Genomic DNA, 18,841 nt, shown 5'->3' on the forward strand with positions numbered 1-18,841 from the left:
AGCTAAAGAGGACGGCATTGGCATTGCTTTCTGTGTGGATAACACAGTGCCACACGCTGGCGCTCAGACCTTAACTGAAGTGGAAGACGCAGAGTGCGCTTCCCGTGTGGGTAACACAGCTCCACATGAGGTCATAAGTGCCTCAGATGTCGCTATCAAGATATCACACGGCGTGGGTAGCAAATTTGCGCGTCGCGGTCGCCGTCAATGACGCCGCCCCTACCGCAAGTCAAATCTGAACCTTGTTTAGACCGACGGCGCTTCAACCGAATCGGAGTGAAGGGCTCGGGCTCTGTCGACGCGGTCGGTGGAAAAGTGTATCACATCTTAGATGGCGAGATCGGATTACCCGTCAAGGCATCCGGCATCCACTTGGAGTCGCTGCGGATTGACCCTCGAGGAAATGCCGGTGGAGACTTTTTGGTCAACCTCAAGACTGGAGCGATAGCTGAGATGGTACTCTTCAAACAAAAGGCCACTCAGAAAGAGTAGAAATCCTCCTATGTTTGGACGAGGGTGTCCTAGAGAAGTTGAGCCAGCAGCGCCGATCGTGCTTGGTTTCTTTGATGGCAGAGAATGCGGACGTGGTGACGAATAATCCACCGACCCAACTCCCACCGGGTCGAAGAGTACGGCACGAGGTTGACCTTGTGTCTGGAGCGATGTACTGTATCACAAGACAGCGACATCTCCTCGCGAGCAGTGCGAGGTCATTTGATGCCTTCTTCGCTGCGAAGACGAAGGTAGGCACCGTGCGAGAATCAACGTCCGCGCACTCAACGCCGACCTTCTGCGTTCGGAAGCCGAACGGGAAGTGACGTCTGTTCCGCGCTTATACCAAGCTGAACAACGCGACGATGCCGGCCTAGAAGCCAAATTCGCGAAGGGATGTGTTGCTGAACAACATGACCGGCTGTGTGCTGTAGAGCGCTGGATCTTGTGGACGGCTACTACCAGATCCTGATGCGCGAGATCGCGCTCACCGCGGCGAAAAGTCCAAGCGGCATGATTAGAGAGTGGCTCGTTAAGCCGCAGGTCTGTCTAATGCCTCATCGACAAATAAGTAATCGCTTGGTACGCAGGTCCTCGGTCCGCTGCATGCGTTCGTACTGACGTACATTGACGTAATGGAGGCGAATTAAGTCGTCTAGACAGGTCATGCGTTAACGACATGGCCCCATTTAACCTGACGGGCCTGAAGTATATGTGCAGCACTACTTGCGAACAGACGGTGCGTATGACGGCGCATGCTACGTTCCCCAAGATTCTACAGACAGCAATGAGCATGTCGTCGGATGAAGTAAACTAGTAAAATTTGCGTGTGCTATGTATTAGAGTTCCGACAGAGTCAGTAGTACAATACCAGTAATAAACAAAAAAATTGCGTGTGTTAAACTAAGCAGCGCGCCTCCCCGCGAAACGGATGAAACTATAGTATTCTCGACGTTACGCCTCAGAGAATGAGACGTGAAACGAAGGGACTTATCCTACAGTAAAAAAAAAGTGATGTTCAGTCAGTCACTGGAGTACAGTGCTGCAACCGTTTTCGCGGGGGTGGACCATATAGGATTTGCAAATAAATTCGAGTTTAGCATACAAACAATAGCTCATTTGGACTCAGGATCATCACATCCGGAAGTTTATCAAAGGTCCAGGGGCGCGAAAACGGGGTGCAGTACTGTATGTGAAGAAGTAAGGCTCTGGTACAGTGTGTGAACAACAATTCATTCGACGTGCTGAAGAGAATTGTGGCAGTTTTTAAATTGATGAGGAAATGCCCATCTAAGTATTATAACCCTTTCGTGCTCAACAGGGGCAATTTGACCCCTTTCATGGTGTTTCCAAAACCTGCGAGTAATACCCTCATGAAAGGGGTCAAATTGCGCCTGTTGACAGAAGTTCAAGTTGCTATCTACCTTGTTTTATTACTACCAATCAAAAAGGTCACGTCGGCTCGTTTCTGGAATATGGACGTACTACGCAACTTGCAACATCGACTGGATGACAACCAACGAATATTATAGTTTGAGTAAGTTGTTTGGCTACATTGATTCAATACTAAACTTACCACACTTGCTCACTCGTAATTATTCAACATGGTCCAGACTACTTTCTCCTTCAACGACGACAAACAGCTAGTGCAAACATCAAGAGCGTACGAAGAAGCAGGAAAACGGATAGTCTGGCGCGATGTTGCGCACCGCATGCGCCACACGAATCACACCACGGCAGCGCTGAAGCAGCGTCTAAGATCGCTGCGAAGAACGTATGGTAGCCGGCTTGCAGACTTCCCTCCCAGCTTCTTTGCAGAGATTATAATGCCGCGAGGACGACCTCCAGCCATCACGCGGCAGTTACGCGCCGTTGCTGCTGCTGCACGCTGGAAGATACCCACAGCGCCTGCGCCACCGCGTATAGCTCGAGGTACGCGGCTCGTGGTTCGCACGAATACTTCATCGTCCCTAACCAGTACATCGGATCCGCATCCCGACCTCAGCACGGACGCCTCACCATCACTACCAAATGTGAATACCGCTCAGCGCGCAATTAGCGCAGACAAAGCACTATCTCCGCCCAATACAGAAGTCTCACAGCGCCTCAGTTCACCCACGGCCAGCACGAGTTCAGTACAGCCTTCACCAAGCGCTGAGAGCATCTCATCGGCGATGAACACATACATTACACAGTCAAAATCCAGCTCAGAGACTACGCAGAGTACGAGACCGGACCCACTGACACCACCTCGTTCGCCTTCGGCATTGGAGCAAGTAGTCACCAGTGTTTTCGCTGGTGTTCCGAGCAAATTGGTTCGTAACTACGATGGCAACGCGATATACAAGAACGTGGGAGAAGTAATGCCTGTAGGAATCACAATGCTATTGCGCGAAGTTGGTGACATGGACAGCCGGGATATATTCATGGACATTGGCTCTGGTCTCGGAAATGTCGTCGCCCAAGTGGTCCTCGCCACAGACATTTAACGCGCAATTGGCGTTGAAATTCAAGAGTCCGTTCAACGAGCTGGCATCGACGCTATCAATGGTAGCCCATATGCGTGGGTCTTACGAGAGAGAGCGGTGTTTGTATGCAAACCCGTCGAGGACATTCGCCTGTCGTCGGATTCGCCCTTTGCCGAAGCAACCGTTGTCTATTGGAATAATGTGCTGTTTCAGCCGCCAGTTGTCGAGCACGTGAAGGAACAGCTACGTCAAATGGTGGATATTCGCTTTCTTTTGAGCTGTGTAAACCTCTGCCCACACCACCGACCTCCATGCGTCTTCAGGTTTTGTTACGCGCTCGAGCTGCTGAAGGTTCTTGACGTCCCTTGCAGCTGGAAAGCTGTAAGCCAGCACGTCTTTATTTACAAGTCAAAACACAACGAGTAAGTAGCTGCGATTCAATTTGAAGTGCTTGAACTTGAAGTTTTATATTTCTATAGTAAAGTCAAGAAATATACACACGTGATTTGCATACTTTAATCAAGACAAACGCACACATCCTTATCATACTTTAATTGAGATACTTACGCAGCGTGTGTCCCTACTAAATGAAAGATAAACGCACCCACAATTACCATAGAAATATCAAGCGACATGCTGTCTAAACATTTAGTGATAAGACAGGATGACCGGCTTCAACAGCGCCACTTTGCTTCAGTTTGTACAGCTCGGAGCTTGTACGCACCTTTCCTTTACTTGAGAAGAGCTTTCGAGGTAGATAATATCGGTGATACTTTTCCCAGCATGTCCACGCGACGTACGGGCACATATAAGGCTGCGGAGTCGCCGTGTGAACGACCTGACAGAGGCTAACTCCGTGTAAGACGCAGTGATCAGTAACATCAGTCGCGTAGCGGTCCTCCCATCTGCACACCACACATTGACGCCTCTTGCGGCTCATTTCCTTGAATAGCTGCTTTGAATAGACAGCAGAGCAGCGGTTCTGCGGGCTGCCACGGACACCATCGACTCCGGTACTTCCGGCCATCCAGACGGCACTGACCGGTGGCAACGGCGTTGTAGTGTCTGCAGGTGCGGATTCAGTAAACAGCATGACGCGTTCACTAGGGGCTTCCTTCCACTTTCCTGAGAATAACTCTGATATGAGTTCAACCATGAAGTCGCGGTGGGGATCTCGATCTGCGTCCATGTTGACTGCGAGCTTCCTAGTGAGAAACGCGTTTGCTCGGGCGACATCAACCAGCGCTAGTCCTAGCTTCTTGTACCATTTCTTAAACGAGTGACCATCCGCAACCGAAAACCGCCCTCGTATCTGATCGAGGCGATCTACACCTTGCATGTGACTGTTATACTCTCGAACACAAGTTGGAGCACTGAAGGTGCGTTTTTCGGCTTTGACCTGGCGCTCTACGGTTGTTAGTGTAGATGCATCTGCATTTGAAACTACACTAACGATCGCGCTGTCGAACCAGGAGGCTGCTACAATGTTGTGTGCGCTGGAAACCGCTTGTCGTGATGTTCCTCGGCTACATTCTTTCTTTTCGATCAACACGTGACGTGGGAAATGAGCGCTTGACTTGCGGACTGTTCCTCTCGCATAAAGGCCTTTCAAGCGTAGTGCCTCAAGAAGCTGGACAGAGGTGTAGTAATTGTCAGAGTTCACTATACGTCGCGTACCATAAATTGGTCGAGCCACCTCCAACACGCACTGACGAATGACCGATGATGCTGAAAGCTCTTCTGACAACGCCCGTGCCACCTCCGGCGTCGTTACACCAGCGAGACGCTCAGTCAGGCTGCTTTGACAATGCAAGCGAAAGTTTAGCGATATCCATGACGTAGAACAGCACAGCATGTAGATACGGAAATGGTATTTGCCCACGGGCTTCATGGTGTTGTAGACGATGAGAGGTTTGCCATACTTGGAACGGCAGGCAACGCTAGCTTCGTCAAGAGCCACATTTCTACCAACTTCCACGTACTTTGAACCTAATGCCTTGAGCAAGTTGAGCAGAGGACGAATACGCGCGGCCTGGCCCTCGCTGTCCTGACTGGGAGACACACACTGGAACGTGAACGCCTGACGAAGCTGCTTGAAGCGGCGGAGCGGCATTACGCTCTCAAGTCCGACTGAGCTTCCACCAAATATAAAATCCTCGACCTGCGTTCCCCAATAGTTGCTGTACTCGCCCTTGTAAACAAGCGCCATATAAAACAGAATCCCCAGGAAGGTCATGATCTTTTGTAGAGCGAAGGGCTTCCCAATCGACATTTTCTTTAGGCGAGCATTAGTGTTCATTTCGCCAACCACTTGCTGCCAGAAGGAGACAGGAATGTAAGCGAAGAAACTTGAAGACGCTGAGTGCTCGAAAATGTGGCGAAACTCGGGGCGAAGGCGTGTTTTTGTTGTCGCGTCTCCGTGAGAGTAAAGATCACTTGGCTGCTCCATTTTTTGACTCTCTGGATCGAAGCGAAAGTTCTTTATGGTTTTAACGTCCGCGAAATTACTTGGACGAATTTCAGGCGGCTCGTACGACTCATATACTCCATGCACACCTCAAGTCCGTCAGCTGGGCATTGAGTTTGAACGCGTTCTTCTGGATCTACTGCACAAAGGCTCCCCCATCCAGGTCCTGCTGTTTGACCATGTAATGAGGTGTAGTTTGTGTTTCCACGCTGAAACATATTCAGTGTTAGATTCTGGACATGTGACTGAAACTGCGAGTCCAGCCACCGCACCTGGTACAACCCCTTTACTATCCGGCAGACCCTGCCGATGATGTACGCATTGCCGACACCAACATACTTCTTCGATGTTATCCAACCTTCCTTAGCGGGTGAGAACGCCACCAACGTGTCCACATACAACGCGGCTATCGACAGTGATTGCGCTGAGGAACTCCGCCTCGATCGCTGAGCAGGCGATGGCGTCGAGGCTGCTTGGCTCTCACCAACGGACACATTTGATGTCGGTACGCTAGTACCAGCAGGAGTCGTAGCAGACAACATCTCACTAGTTTGTGCTGCCACGGTAGGTGCCGTTGGGGCGAGTGATGACACGGGCGGAGGGAGTTCATCGCACGGCGGTTCTGCAACAACTACGTCGCATACAGGTAGCTCTGAGTGGGTAGCCTCGTGCAGGGCTGTGTCTAAACTTCGTCTAGGTTTGTTCTTGCTTCCCTTCGGACGACCACGTTTTGGCTTGGGTTCGTCGATGGTTGTTTCGCTGGTCTTAGGCTTGTTCTTAGACCCCTTAGGCCTTCCACGCTCCCCCAGTCGTGATGAACCTTCTCACCAGTTGAACGACGATCTGCTAAGACGGCGTGCACTTGAGCGCCTGAGGTGGTAGGCTCGTTGTCGTTAGTCGCTGAGTCAGTATCTGCCGCTTGCCCAGATGAAACGTCTAGGCGTGCAGCATTCTCGGGTCCAGCTACACTCTGGTCTACAGGAATATCTGCGTTGAAAACAGCTACTTGCATGGCGGGCACGCTTCTATTATCGAGCTCACTGCCGGCGGAGTTGTGGACGATTGCAGTTGTTCCTGTGGCCGTGGCTGTATGCGTGACGCTTCATTCCTGCTGTCGGTTGCTTGTGTTCTGGCGGCTCACTGCCATCAGGATCGGAGTCTTCTCGACGGGTGCAGCTCTGTTGTACAGCGATCCACCAGCGGTCCTCATATGCCATCTATTTGAAGAGGTCGACTATACCTTTTGTGTCTGTTGATCCCGTTCCTGATTTGATCGGTTTCTGCTGCCCATATGTTTTTGCAGTTTTAGATTTTGCATAGTAAAATCAAGACAAATGTACACTACATTAGCATACAAAACGCAAGGCAGATGCTACATTCTTTCTGATACAAATTTTTTAGGACACTCACTGTTCCGTTTTCGATGCCGCTTGTCGTACTTACTACTGTACGTTTGGTCAAACCTACTGTGCTGCGTTTGCTACACGTAGCTGTGAGTTTTGCGACTCTGATCATGCACAAGATCACTGGCTACGCTCCCACACCCGATACACATGGTTTTAGAGTGGGATTGAAAGATCGGTCTATAACCTCCGCTTGTGATTATTACCCAATCACATTGAAGTGCGTCAGCAGTCACCATCTTTTTCACAGAAAGTCGTTATTTTGACCAATACAAAAAATGCTCTAGCAAGTACAGTGACTTATGAAAAGGGTCAATTTGCCCCACTTGATGGTCACCCTACCTTGTTTTGGAATAGAAAATCATATGGAAGGCGATAGCTATATGACCGTTACTTATGCAAATTGCATCCTTTGATCTCTTAACATCTTGAGTTGTATAGTATACTTTATTTAAAGCAAACCCTCGCGTTCACGAAAGGGATAATATGGGTGTCAAATAGTACTATTTATTCTAGCATTAGACTTGTCGCTATTAGGGGAGTCGAGCATTAAAATGTGATGAAAAGCAGAGACGTGTCCAATTTGCAAGTTAGAGGAGTGATCGTCACCCATTATTCGCACTGGCCTAGTAGCTGATAGGCGAAGAAGTGAGCACCACGCTCGCCCAGGTCCTCGGTAAGCACCAGGTAGATTGGGCATGCCTTAAGAGCAGGACTCACACGGCCCTTGTCGAACACAGAGTTGAGAAAAATGTCCTTCTTGGTGAAGTAGTCCAGGTTCTTAGGAGCAAGTCCACCAGTGATGTAGAAGCCACCACGAGGCAAATACTTCAGCATCGCGTTGCCAGCCTCACGGCCGTACGCACCCACGAAGATCTCCAGAGTCTGGTTGCACAGCTCGTTCGTCTTGGCGTTCTCGCCAATCACCTTGCCCTGTTGCGTGTTGGCCTGGAGGAATTCCTCGTGCACCTTCGGGTCCACCTTCTCAGGGAACTTCTTGGCCAAGAACTCGTAGATCGTCGCCAGACCAGGACCAGACACAATACGCTCCACCGAGAAACGCTGACTGCAACCCAGTTTGGCCTTGATCTCATTGTACAGTTCGATCTCGATCTCATCCGCGGGGGCGAAGTCAGTGTGGCCACCTTCACAGGCGAAGCACGAGTACTGACCGTCGTTACCAGGAGTCAAGAAGCATTCGCCAAGACCGGTACCAGCTCCAATGGTAGCCATAGGAGCCGTCTCATCTTTAGGGACGTCGTTAAGGACGATATACTCATGAGGACGCAGGGTCAGCAGACCGTAGCCCATGGCAGCAAAGTCGTTGATCAGACGCACGGTCCTAATTCCGAGTATTTTTTCGAGACTAGTACCGTCGATCTTCCAGCCTGACTCCACATTGGTGAAGTCCACCGTGTTGCTAAGGATGGGACCGGCGCAGGCTAATACGCACGCAGCAGGCACCTCGTCCACGAGTTTGGCTTCGTTTAAAAAGAGGTGACATACCTCGTTGAAGCTTCCGTGCTCTTCGTTCAGATATTTCTTGGAGAACAACATCTCGCCCGGAGCGATGTCGCCCTTTGTATACACTGAGCTCTTGGGGATGTTCCACAGCGCCAGGCGAGTATTGGTGCCACCGCAGTCGCCCGACATGATTAAGTCGTAGGTGGGTGCAGCAGTCACAGCAGGGACTGCGACAACATTGGTCGTTGATTCATCGGAGCAGCATCCAAGCCAGCTAGAAATTCGCGACAATAAGGATTAGAACGGGTGTAACAGCGTTAAGACATTTTGGGCAAGCGTACGGAGCCATGTTTGCTGTGGCGTAAGGTGAGAGGTTATCTGCTTGCTCCCTCGGACGTTGATTTAAGAATGCGAGGTATTTGTCTATCTTTCAAATCGCGGGTTAGCAGGTGTATCTTGTGTATTTGGATCGCGTAACTTTGGGAATTGAGTTGATTTCTAATTCTTAGACAACTTCAAGTTCGGTGACAAAATGGGCAAAAAAATGCATTTCTATCGTTTCTATCTCGTTTTTGCTGGGTTTTTGCTACACGCACTTCTTCGCCTACTATTTGTGCTTCTACAACGTGTTGTAGGTAGATACCGGTACATGCCGTAGTAGCGAATGAGCGAGGCCCTGCAATATGTAGTAGCGACACATTATTGCAACAAGACTGAACCTAAAAGTTATCAAAAACGTTTTTGACGAATCTTATCAGTCACCACAAAACACCCACAAAGGTCGTCACTGCAACAAATCTAGATCACTGCGCCTCTTTCAGCAGCTGGTACGCGTAATAATGGGCCCCACGTTCGCCCAGGTCCTCATTTAGAACAAGGTAGATCGGGCAAGCCTTAATGGCAGGACTCACACGGCCCTTGTCGAACACAGAGTTGAGAAAAATGTCCTTCTTGGTGAAGTAGTCCAGGTTCTTAGGAGCAAGTCCACCAGTGATGTAGAAGCCACCACGAGGCAAATACTTCAGCATCGCGTTGCCAGCCTCACGGCCGTACGCACCCACGAAGATCTCCAGAGTTCGGTTGCATAGCTCGTTCGTCTTGGCGTTCTCGCCAATCACCTTGCCCTGTTGCGTGTTGGCCTTGAGGAATTCCTCGTGCACCTTCGGGTCCACCTTCTCAGGGAACTTCTTGGCCAAGAACTCGTAGATCGTCGCCAGACCAGGACCAGACACAATACGCTCCACCGAGAAACGCTAACTGCAACCCAGTTTGGCCTTGATCTCATTGTACAGTTCGATCTCAATCTCATCCGCGGGGGCGAAGTCAGTGTGGCCACCTTCACAGGCGAAGCACGAGTACTGACCGTCCATACCGGGGGTCAAGAAGCACTCCCCAAGACCAGTACCAGCTCCAATGGTAGCCATAGGAGCCGTCTCATCTTTAGGGACGTCGTTAAGGACGATATACTCATGAGGACGCAGGGTCAGCAGACCGTAGCCCATGGCAGCAAAGTCGTTGATCAGTCGCACCTTCTTGATGCCCAATTCCTTCTCCAGACCTGGACCGTCGATCTTCCAACCAAACGCTACATTGGTGAAGTCTACCGTGTTTTTCAGGATTGGGCCAGCGCAAGCGAGTACGCAGGCTTCGGGGATCTGGTCCACGAGCTTGGCCTCGTTTAGGAACAGATGACACACCTCGGCGAAGCTGGCATAGTCTTCGTTCAAGTATTTCTTGGAGAAGAGCATCGAGCCTGGGGCGATGTCACCCTTGATGTGCTTGGAGTCCTTAGGGATGTTCCACAGCGACAGACGCGTGTTGGTGTCCTTAGGGATGTTCCACAGCGACAGACGCGTGTTGGTGCCGCCGCAGTCTCCGGACATGACGAGGTCGGCTGTCATGATGCTTGAGTAGTTGTCGTACGTCTTGTGCTCTAGAATGAAGATTTGGCGACATTCAAATCGCTGTATTGTTGCTACGTGTACTGATTGGGTACGTGGCGTTGAACTGAAGCACTGCAAACTTTAAATATCATTTGCTTGTCGTTTTATGGACCAATTTTGAGTACTGTACCGGTAACGTTTAAATTTGATTTGGTGATTATGCGCAGCCTCAACTTCAGTTTTCGGCATCAGTTTTCAAACACGTTCTCTTGTGGTTTCGAATTTGCCATTGACGCATGCCGTCGGGCTGGAGACTATCTAGCAACTTTGTCGGTATTGAAATGGGAGGTGTACTGCTTCGGGGGTGTTTGAATACTCGTGAGCGCTCGCCTCGAGAGGGCTATGCACTAGTTGCAGTGAATACACCAGCTCGTTTCTCTTGACCGACATCAGTCGCCGCTACAAGTGCGAATCGTACGACACTTTCGATATTCAATTCCACTGTATACACTCTACATTTTGCGTTGCAGACTGCAAAACTGGCAGTCGGTGATGGCGCGCGTCTTTGTCGAATTGACGCCAGCCAAGCAGAGTTTTGACAGAGATAAGTCATGAGCTTGAACCAATTTAAAAGCAAGCAGAGAAACCAAGGCACGAGATAAAATAAAGTATGAAGTTGCTGAGATAAATGCAAAGTCTACACTTCAACGAACTCGCTAATCGAGGATTTATCCATATCGACAACGGATTCTTGACGAGCCAACGACACATCAGGGGCTGGTGCGCTGGGCTTGGGGCCGTTCTCGTTCGCTCGGTTATTGCTGTCGGCCACCTTTGCTTTGCCAACGACAATCTTGCGTGCTCCTCCTGGACCGTGGTCCCGCTTGCTAACCTTGCTCAAGTTCGACGTCATCGAAGCGATGTTGCGCACACTGGAAGCAACACTCCAGGTCATCACCCAGTAGCAGAAGAGCAATGAACCATGAGATGCCAGGATAGCTGCTTGGGATCCTTTCATCACCAGACCGCCGTCTCCCATCCCTTCAGCATTGAAAGTGTAGCTGGCTGCCCCCATACCCGAGTAATGAGTTCCACAAACAGCTATGCCCATGGTAAGAGCACTTCCCAATCGAAGCAATTCACTGTCCTGGAAAAATGTCAGCTGAAAAATTAACAGCGTTAGTTGGCAAGTATCGTACTTTGTTGACACAACTTACGGCTCGGAACAGGATCCAGAACGCAGCAGTCGCCGTGAAGAATGCGATGAGCACAGACAATACCACAAGCCCAGCAGTTAAGGTCATATCAGCGTGCGTTCGCTGGGCCATCATACCCAGATAATGCATGACGAGAACGCCAAGTGCGGCGAAGAGTCCTCCACCGGCAATTCTGGGGAGACGCGAGAACAAGGCGATGAATTTGATGCGCTTGGCAACTTTCTGCTTGTTGACAACGTCCGCCATAGCAGTTGAGGCCAAGTCTTTCACCTATAAAATAATTGAGCATAAAAGCCTTCTGAACCACGCAATAGTATGTACCTACCAAAATGTTCTTGCGCTTCTCCTGCTCCAGTTCAAGGAAGAAGGGGTCAGCAGACGCGATCTTGAGACCAACGAAGACGCCACCAACCGCACAGATGAACGAAAGTATCGTCAGACCAGCCTCGAAGTCCACAGTGAGCACCGAGCCATCATCTCGCGTCAGCTCGAGCGCGTTCATGCCCGTGAAGTGCATGCACCAAATGCCACAGCCACCCAAAGCAATCGACGATAACAGCATGAGTATTAACTTGTCCCTCGTGTCAATAGCACTACGCCATTTCTCCATCAACTGGATCGCTGCAAGTGAAGTGAGCGGGTGAACCAAAAAGAAATACCAAGGTTGGAATAAATGATGTGCGTACTGCAGAAACTCCCAGTGATAGCAATCAGGTACGACAAGAAGATCTTGGACACCAACCAGTGCTGTGAAATCTCTTCCACGTGGCTGGACATTGCTGCGCCGAGCATTATTTCACAGGTGCGTACCGAGGGACTTGTAGACTTCTTGAAGCGACCACTCTTATTAATACTGAAACTTAAAAGTAGTTTGTATTTTTAGATTGGGGAGCAAAATACACTCACTAACTTCGCGGTATCTACAGTTTTTTTACCGCGCCACATGAATTCTTTGGTTGCTGTTCTTTCGACTCTTTGACTTGTCTGTTCGAGATACACCTTCTCGTATGGTCGTTGCAGTCGCAGTCATCTCAGCAATACGTACACTGCGTACCACACTAAAGCTAGCTAGCCAGTAGCAGGTCAATAGTGCTCCATGTGATGCAACGATCGCAGCTTCGGAGCGATTAATGATAAATCGAGTCGTATCCGAAAAGTTTTCCTCACTGAGCGTGTATGACGCTGCTCCCATACCACAATAGTGAGTTGCACAAACTGCGACGCCCATGATCAACGCACTTCCAAGTCGTAGCAGCTCGCTATCTGGCATAAAAGTCAGCTATAACAGACGGGATGTTAGTAAAAGAACAGCGCAGTAGACCGTTTCTACCATCACTTACAGCTCTGAAAATGATCCAAAATGCAGCGTTGGCCGTGAAGAAAGCGATGAAAACCGACAGCACTACAATTCCCGCGTTCAGTTCCATTATGGCGTTCGTACGCTGTGCCCTCATACCCAAGTAGTGCATTCCTAGAACTCCAAGAGCTGCGAATGCTCCTCCAAGCATAATAAGCCAAAGTCGCGAAAAAAGAGCAATAATCTGAGCAAATACAAGAACAATGTCAGCGCTAGCATAAACCGGAGCACATAAACTTTGTGAGTGGTATGACTCACTTTGATGCGGCGGGTGACTGCACTTCGGTTCACAACGGCAGACATTTTCATGTTTTTCAGATTGGCAGCCTACCAGTTATTACGCAGCATGAGGTTCAGACGTACGAACAGCAGAGATCACGATAGTGACATTCTTACCAGCATCTCCTTGCGTCTGGCTGCTTCCATTTCAAGGAAGTACGGATCCATAGACGCAATTTTTAGACCGATGAGGACACCAAGCACCGCGAAAATGAAGGACAAGATCGTAAGACCCAATTCGAAGTCCATTTCGAGAGCTGTTCCGTCCTCAAATTCTAGCTTGATCGCTGTCATGCCCGTGAAGTGCGTGCACCAAATCCCACACCCACCCAGGGAAAGAGCAGAGAGCGCCAGCATAATCCGCTTGTGCACAACATCGTCTACACGACGCCAGTTCTCCATAAGCTGAATTGCTGTGATGTAACGATTTATGCAAGATGAGCGTCTTGTTTTTCATTTTTCGAAGCATTGAAGTGGATGTACTCACTGCAGTAGCTCCCTGTTGTGGAGATCAAGTACGAGAGCAGAATCATGGACCATGACCAGAACTGGTGAATATTCGTGCCAACACCGCTCGTCATTCTATGCTCCAACGCTGGAAATGGTGACCACCACTGTCGTGTATCTGTGGTGATTCTGGGGTATCCCATAAAGCACTAATTATAAAGCACATTCTATGAATACTTGTTGTCTTGATCGTGCTGTGATCGTCTCAGATATATTAGGCCGATAAGACGTCGTCGTTGAGGGTTAGCCAAGACTAATTTCTACATTTTTAAATAATTAAAATAATAACTTATTGAACTGAAGTGCACTGGTCAATCATGTCTCACTAGCGTGTACCACACAGTGGGTACTGGCTCAAATCGCATCCGATAATGGCGACAGAATCAGAAAGATTGTGCGCCGTTTGCTCTGTTTTCAACCAATCATTCATTCTAATTTTTTATTCAAACCAATCAAATGAGGGATTTTAATGTTTTCTTTCTCCCGATGAAATCACCATTCCCCAATCATTAGATCATAAGATTTGCTTTAGCTTCTTTATTTTAGCAAGCAATTTAGTGCAACGGCGGACCGCAACTTACACGGGAGAATGTTCCACCTCTTTATTCATTCGCTAAAAAATATTTGTTTTCACCAATCATACCTTGTTTAGACTCTCCTTCCATCGTTCGAGAACACTGTTCCAACAAAAGCCCGCAGTCACCAAGAAGTGACAAGCCCGTTGAACGCGCGAGCAATCAAATCGACCTTGAGCGGTCTATCAGCCTTGTTAGTGTAGTGCCCGACCACCAGGTAACACATAGAGATCTACAGAATCACAGCCATGGCAGCGGGACTTCCAGACGACCTCGTGCTCGAGTACGACATGCTACAGCTCGTGGACGGCGACGACAACGTCTCTACCAGCTTCCTGGACACCCCAGCGTCCCCTGCAGCCTCGTCGAACGTCGAGGATCTACTTGCCAACTGCTCCGTGGGTGTGAGTATCTCCACTTCGACTGCGGAGGCTGCAGCAGCCTCCAAGACGTCGTGTGCGTCGTCAGCCTGTGCCTCCGGCGGCGCCGGTTGCTCGTCTGCCACCGCCACGAAATCCCCAGAAGCAGAGACCATCATTCAGGACGAATTTGCCGAGTTCCTATTGGACGGCGAGCAATTTCTCCGTGACATGGAGAAAGTGGTAAAAATAGACTCGGACGAGAATCAGAAGAATCAGACAGCACTCGAGCAGAGTGATGGTGCCATCGACTTGGACGCCTTCACGGACCTGGATATGCTGCCTTCGCCCTGTCCGAGCGCGCCCAGCACGTGTCCCAGCATAATCGATGGGTCTCCATGTAAGACGGACGTGGACGAGTTTGACGTTGAGTGTCCGTTGCTGGCTCAGGAGCAGGAGGCGGCTAAAAAATATCACGAGGCTCTGATGGGCCACGTGTTGCCTCCCATGTCCCCTCGGAGACTCCCCACACACAGATTCAACGCTGTCGGACACGTCGTCGCTAGGCCACACGACAGACGGCAGTGTGACGGCGTCACCTTTGCCGTCTATGCCCGAAGAGAGTGCGAACCAGCCGGAGTACTTGGAGACACATGAAGAAGAGGACGAGGAGATGGAGGAAGAAGCCATGGAAGTACGTGAGACATGTCTGAAAGTGTGCTGCAAAGATTGCTAATGCTGTTGCCTGTAGGACGAGATGGATTTGCTTGAGAAAGAAGCCAAGTATCTGGATGCTCAGAGGGATTTCCTGCAGTCTCGCGCCAATTCCAGTCGTCCGCAGAGGAAGAGCATTAAGCAGCGCCGTCCACGAGACACAGAACAGACGAAACAACTGGTTCAGAGTCAGGAAAACAATCAGCTTTTGAACGACCTGGTTACACAACAAAGAGTCTACCAAGACAACTTCAAGGCCATGCTCGCGTTCGCTCCTGTGAACGATGTGGTACGTCTACGCTGTTATGCTCATGTAACCGTGTTATCTGGGTTATTAACTGTTATGTTTGTGCTGTTGTGGGTACAGCGTATGGCTCTGATGACCCCGATGGAGTCGTATATTCGTCTGGGTAAGGACTTTAACGAGCGGAGGAAAACCATTTTGTCACTACGAGAGGAGAAACTGGACATGACGTACAAGTTCATTGAGCAGAAGGCTGCAGGGCTGGACTTCAACCAGCCGTACCAGTACTCGGACATGTTCGAGAAGTTCGGCAAGCACTACTGCGTCAACTTTGCCATTTCCAAGTACGACGGCGTGAGTGTCTTCCAGGTGGGACGTGCGATCTACGAACAGATTGCAGGCAAGGACGAAGCTCTGAACAACGCCATGGGGAGCACGACGATCCGCGAATCGTTCGATACGATTAAGTGTAACTTCATGCATCAACGCATTGTGTCGAGTATGAATTGGGAGGGCGAGAACGAAGGCGCAGATGCCGAGAAGATGCCGGATATGGAGTCGAACGCCATTTTCTATTGCCGATTTGGAGACAACTCTGCCGTTTTAGCCACAGATTACATCGACCAGGACGATCTGCACCCGTACGACACGTCAAACCGCATCCGCAAGGATGTTTCGAGTGGCGTCGTGTTGTCTGGCCACACAGATGCGGACGGTAAGAAGTTCGTCGTCATGAAGCGATATTTGATGGCCAAGTACCACGTGTACCCCCACAAGGTGTCGCAGGAACAGCAAGATCGCTTCTTCGCCAGTATGCCCAAGTGTCACGACACGATGAAGACTTTGATCGTCGACCGTCTTCAACGCAATGAGACGGGCTGTCCATGTGCAGGTGACGACTGAGTGGGAGGCTTATAAGCTAAGCGTGACACTCCGGAGACTTACAGGCAGACAGCTGAGCCTCTGCCATTGCCGCTTTCTTCGGCTTTTTTTTTTCTTCTTCTCGCACATCGGTCTACGTCATGGTCCCCCGCTGAAGCCGAGCCAAGGGGGACGAGCTGGTTACCTGGAGTGAATGACTACCGGTAATAACGTGGCAGCTGCTGAAAAGCGCTCCTTACTCACCGTGTGATGAGATGTTTGCATGGCTCATGACAGCGCTGACAAGCGATTACTTTGACGAATAAAACCTCTATTCTCGTTTTTTTTGTATTTTCTTCGAAGTACTTTATTCACTTACTTCGACTTTTTATTTTATTTCGACCAATTAGAGCACTTTGTCGTAATAATGCACCAATAAGATTATCTGTCTTTGTCTCATAATTGAATTTGACAATGGGTGTGGAGCTTCCTGCCGACTTGGTGCGCGACTACGACATGTTGCAGCTCCTGGACGTGGACGACGACGTCCCCAGCAGCAAAATTATGTCACCGACATCTACGCTCTCCTCTTTAGAGCGAGAAATACTCGCAGACTGCCTTATGAGCGACGACACGAACTCTACCGCTTCTGATCCTGCGCAGTCTCCGAAATTGAATGAATTTCTACTGGGAGACGAGCTATTTCTAAAGGACATGGAGCAACATGATGATGCAATCACTCTACCAGACCTGGACATGATGCTGCCTTTAAGTCCACGCGCCACCTCGTGGCTCGACGCGCTGCCCGATTCTCCGTCTGCGTCGTGTCATACCGACGAGGAGCTGGAGAGTCCGCTGGCTGTACAGCAGTTGACTCCACTTCCAGTGTCTCCGTTGAGACTGACGCCCTGTGATTCGTCATCACCGGTCGAATCAGATGAATATTCTGATAATAGCGACTGTCCTCAAGAAGACGAGGAGACAGAATTGTTGAAAAGAGAGATGAAATATTTGACGGCGCAGAAGGAATTTTTGGAATTTAAAGAGAAGAAAGAGACGCCACGACGCCCAAATGTCAAGAAAAGACGAAACATCACGACAGAGTTGAAGATGTTGCTCGAAAGTCAGGAGAACAATCAGCTTTTGAACGGCCTCGCCATGCAGCAGAAAATGTATGCGGACAATTTTAAGGCCTTATTGGCTTTTGCACCGGTGAACGACCTGGTGAGCTGAAAATGGGTATTTCTAGTGTAATAATGGTAGACTAAGTAAGTTGTGCTGTCTGTGAGCAGCGAATGTCACTGATGACGCCCTTGGAGTCGTATATTCGTCTTGGGAACGACCTAGACGAGCGGAGAAAGACGATTCTGTCGCTACGCAAGGAAAAACTGGACATGACGTACAAGTTCATTGAGCACAAGACACTAGGGATGGACTGCTCCCACCCTCACGAATTCTCGGACATGTTCGACAAATTTGGCAAACATTACTGTGTGAATTTCACCATCTCCAGATACGACGGAGTCAGCATCTACCAAGTAGCACGCGGCATCTACAATCAACTCACAGAAAAAGACGAAGCGCTGAATGAAGCGCTAGGAATCACTGCGTCGCGCGAGGTGAGTGATTTTTTTTAATTTTTTTATAGCGAATAGTTAACTTTAATTTTATGTTATTGCAGTCAACTGGTACGCTCAAGTGCAACTTCATGCACCAGCGTATTATTGCAAGACGGAAAATCGACAGTAGAATGCCCGACATGGAGTCGAATGGCGTTTTTTACTGTCGGTTTGGAGACAAGTTAGCAGTGCTAGCTACTGACTACGTCGACCACGATGAACTACATCCATACGACGAGTTGAATCGCATTCGGAAGGATATGTCGAGCGGTGTGGTGCTCACAGCGCACGAAGATGCAGACAGCAAGAGATTCGTCGTGATGAAGAGATATTTGATGGCCAAGCTGCACATGTACCCGCACAAGGTCTCTCAGAAACAACAAGATGACTTCTTCCGGAGCTTGTTTCATTCCCACGACAGCATGAAGAGGCTCGTTGTGGACCGCGTACTGCAACATAGTGACACGGGGTGCTCGTGTACGGGTGATACGACGAGCTGCTGCTGTGCAAGTGACGAGGCCAGCATTCCTTGTGGAGGCCACGGGATCGCACAGGTGTCTGTTTAATTTTAATAGTTTTTAGTTTTAGCACTGCAAGTTTATTACACGAATTGGTAAAAATTGGCAGTCCTAGTTTTGAGCATCAGTACAGCAGGTCCTAGTACTGACAAGCCATGTAGCTGGAAACACTAGTTCCGTTACAAGAATGGCACGGGGAATCAACGTATTTTTCTAGTGATATCATTACGGACCCGGGAGCTCAAGGACATGAGGGAGAGGTTAGATGTTAGAGAACTCTGGAATAACGCAAGCTTGGAATAACGATTAAGGGAAACGACTTTGGGGCCGGTGTGATTTCGACCAATGCGTAGTTGCAGTTTTGTGTCTCTGGTAGAAATCAGCCTTGGTACCTTGTACCAAATATCTCGGAGT

General features: G+C 49.5%; 7 protein-coding genes across 7 annotated transcripts; 3 read left to right on the forward strand and 4 right to left on the reverse strand.

Annotated features, from left to right (window-relative positions):
- Positions 1–2,096: 2,096 nt before the first annotated feature.
- Positions 2,097–2,981, forward strand: PITG_06020 (uncharacterized protein; the record flags this gene model as incomplete). Its single annotated transcript, XM_002998185.1, has 1 exon — positions 2,097–2,981. One exon carries the CDS (start codon positions 2,097–2,099, stop codon positions 2,979–2,981), a length of 885 nt encoding a protein of 294 aa, XP_002998231.1.
- Positions 2,982–7,442: 4,461 nt separating this feature from the next.
- Positions 7,443–8,483, reverse strand: PITG_06021 (glucokinase, putative; the record flags this gene model as incomplete). Its single annotated transcript, XM_002998186.1, has 1 exon — positions 7,443–8,483. One exon carries the CDS (start codon positions 8,481–8,483, stop codon positions 7,443–7,445), a length of 1,041 nt encoding a protein of 346 aa, XP_002998232.1.
- Positions 8,484–9,097: 614 nt separating this feature from the next.
- PITG_06022 (glucokinase, putative) lies at positions 9,098–10,223 on the reverse strand (the record flags this gene model as incomplete). The annotated part of the gene is made up of 2 exons (XM_002998187.1): positions 9,098–10,081; positions 10,121–10,223. The coding sequence occupies 2 exons, from the start codon at positions 10,193–10,195 to the stop codon at positions 9,548–9,550; spliced, it is 609 nt and encodes a 202-aa protein (XP_002998233.1).
- An 841-nt stretch (positions 10,224–11,064) lies between these two features.
- Positions 11,065–12,171, reverse strand: PITG_06023 (uncharacterized protein; the record flags this gene model as incomplete). The annotated part of the gene is made up of 5 exons (XM_002998188.1): positions 11,065–11,069; positions 11,111–11,339; positions 11,395–11,664; positions 11,720–12,015; positions 12,081–12,171. The coding sequence occupies 5 exons, from the start codon at positions 12,169–12,171 to the stop codon at positions 11,065–11,067; spliced, it is 891 nt and encodes a 296-aa protein (XP_002998234.1).
- Positions 12,172–12,325: 154 nt separating this feature from the next.
- Positions 12,326–13,611, reverse strand: PITG_06024 (uncharacterized protein; the record flags this gene model as incomplete). Its single annotated transcript, XM_002998189.1, has 5 exons — positions 12,326–12,673; positions 12,735–12,935; positions 13,010–13,078; positions 13,148–13,443; positions 13,518–13,611. The coding sequence occupies 5 exons, from the start codon at positions 13,609–13,611 to the stop codon at positions 12,326–12,328; spliced, it is 1,008 nt and encodes a 335-aa protein (XP_002998235.1).
- A 632-nt stretch (positions 13,612–14,243) lies between these two features.
- PITG_06025 (uncharacterized protein) lies at positions 14,244–16,633 on the forward strand (the record flags this gene model as incomplete). Its single annotated transcript, XM_002998190.1, has 4 exons — positions 14,244–14,980; positions 15,057–15,165; positions 15,223–15,474; positions 15,553–16,633. 4 exons carry the CDS (start codon positions 14,361–14,363, stop codon positions 16,330–16,332), a joined length of 1,761 nt encoding a protein of 586 aa, XP_002998236.1.
- An 827-nt stretch (positions 16,634–17,460) lies between these two features.
- Positions 17,461–18,475, forward strand: PITG_06026 (uncharacterized protein; the record flags this gene model as incomplete). Its single annotated transcript, XM_002998191.1, has 3 exons — positions 17,461–17,514; positions 17,583–17,909; positions 17,972–18,475. The coding sequence occupies 3 exons, from the start codon at positions 17,461–17,463 to the stop codon at positions 18,473–18,475; spliced, it is 885 nt and encodes a 294-aa protein (XP_002998237.1).
- Between the last annotated feature and the right edge of the window lie 366 nt (positions 18,476–18,841).

The sequence above is a fragment of the Phytophthora infestans genome, genomic scaffold, assembly GCF_000142945.1.
Source record: "Phytophthora infestans T30-4 supercont1.9 genomic scaffold, whole genome shotgun sequence".
NCBI classification, from domain to species: Eukaryota; Oomycota; class Peronosporomycetes; order Peronosporales; family Peronosporaceae; genus Phytophthora; species Phytophthora infestans.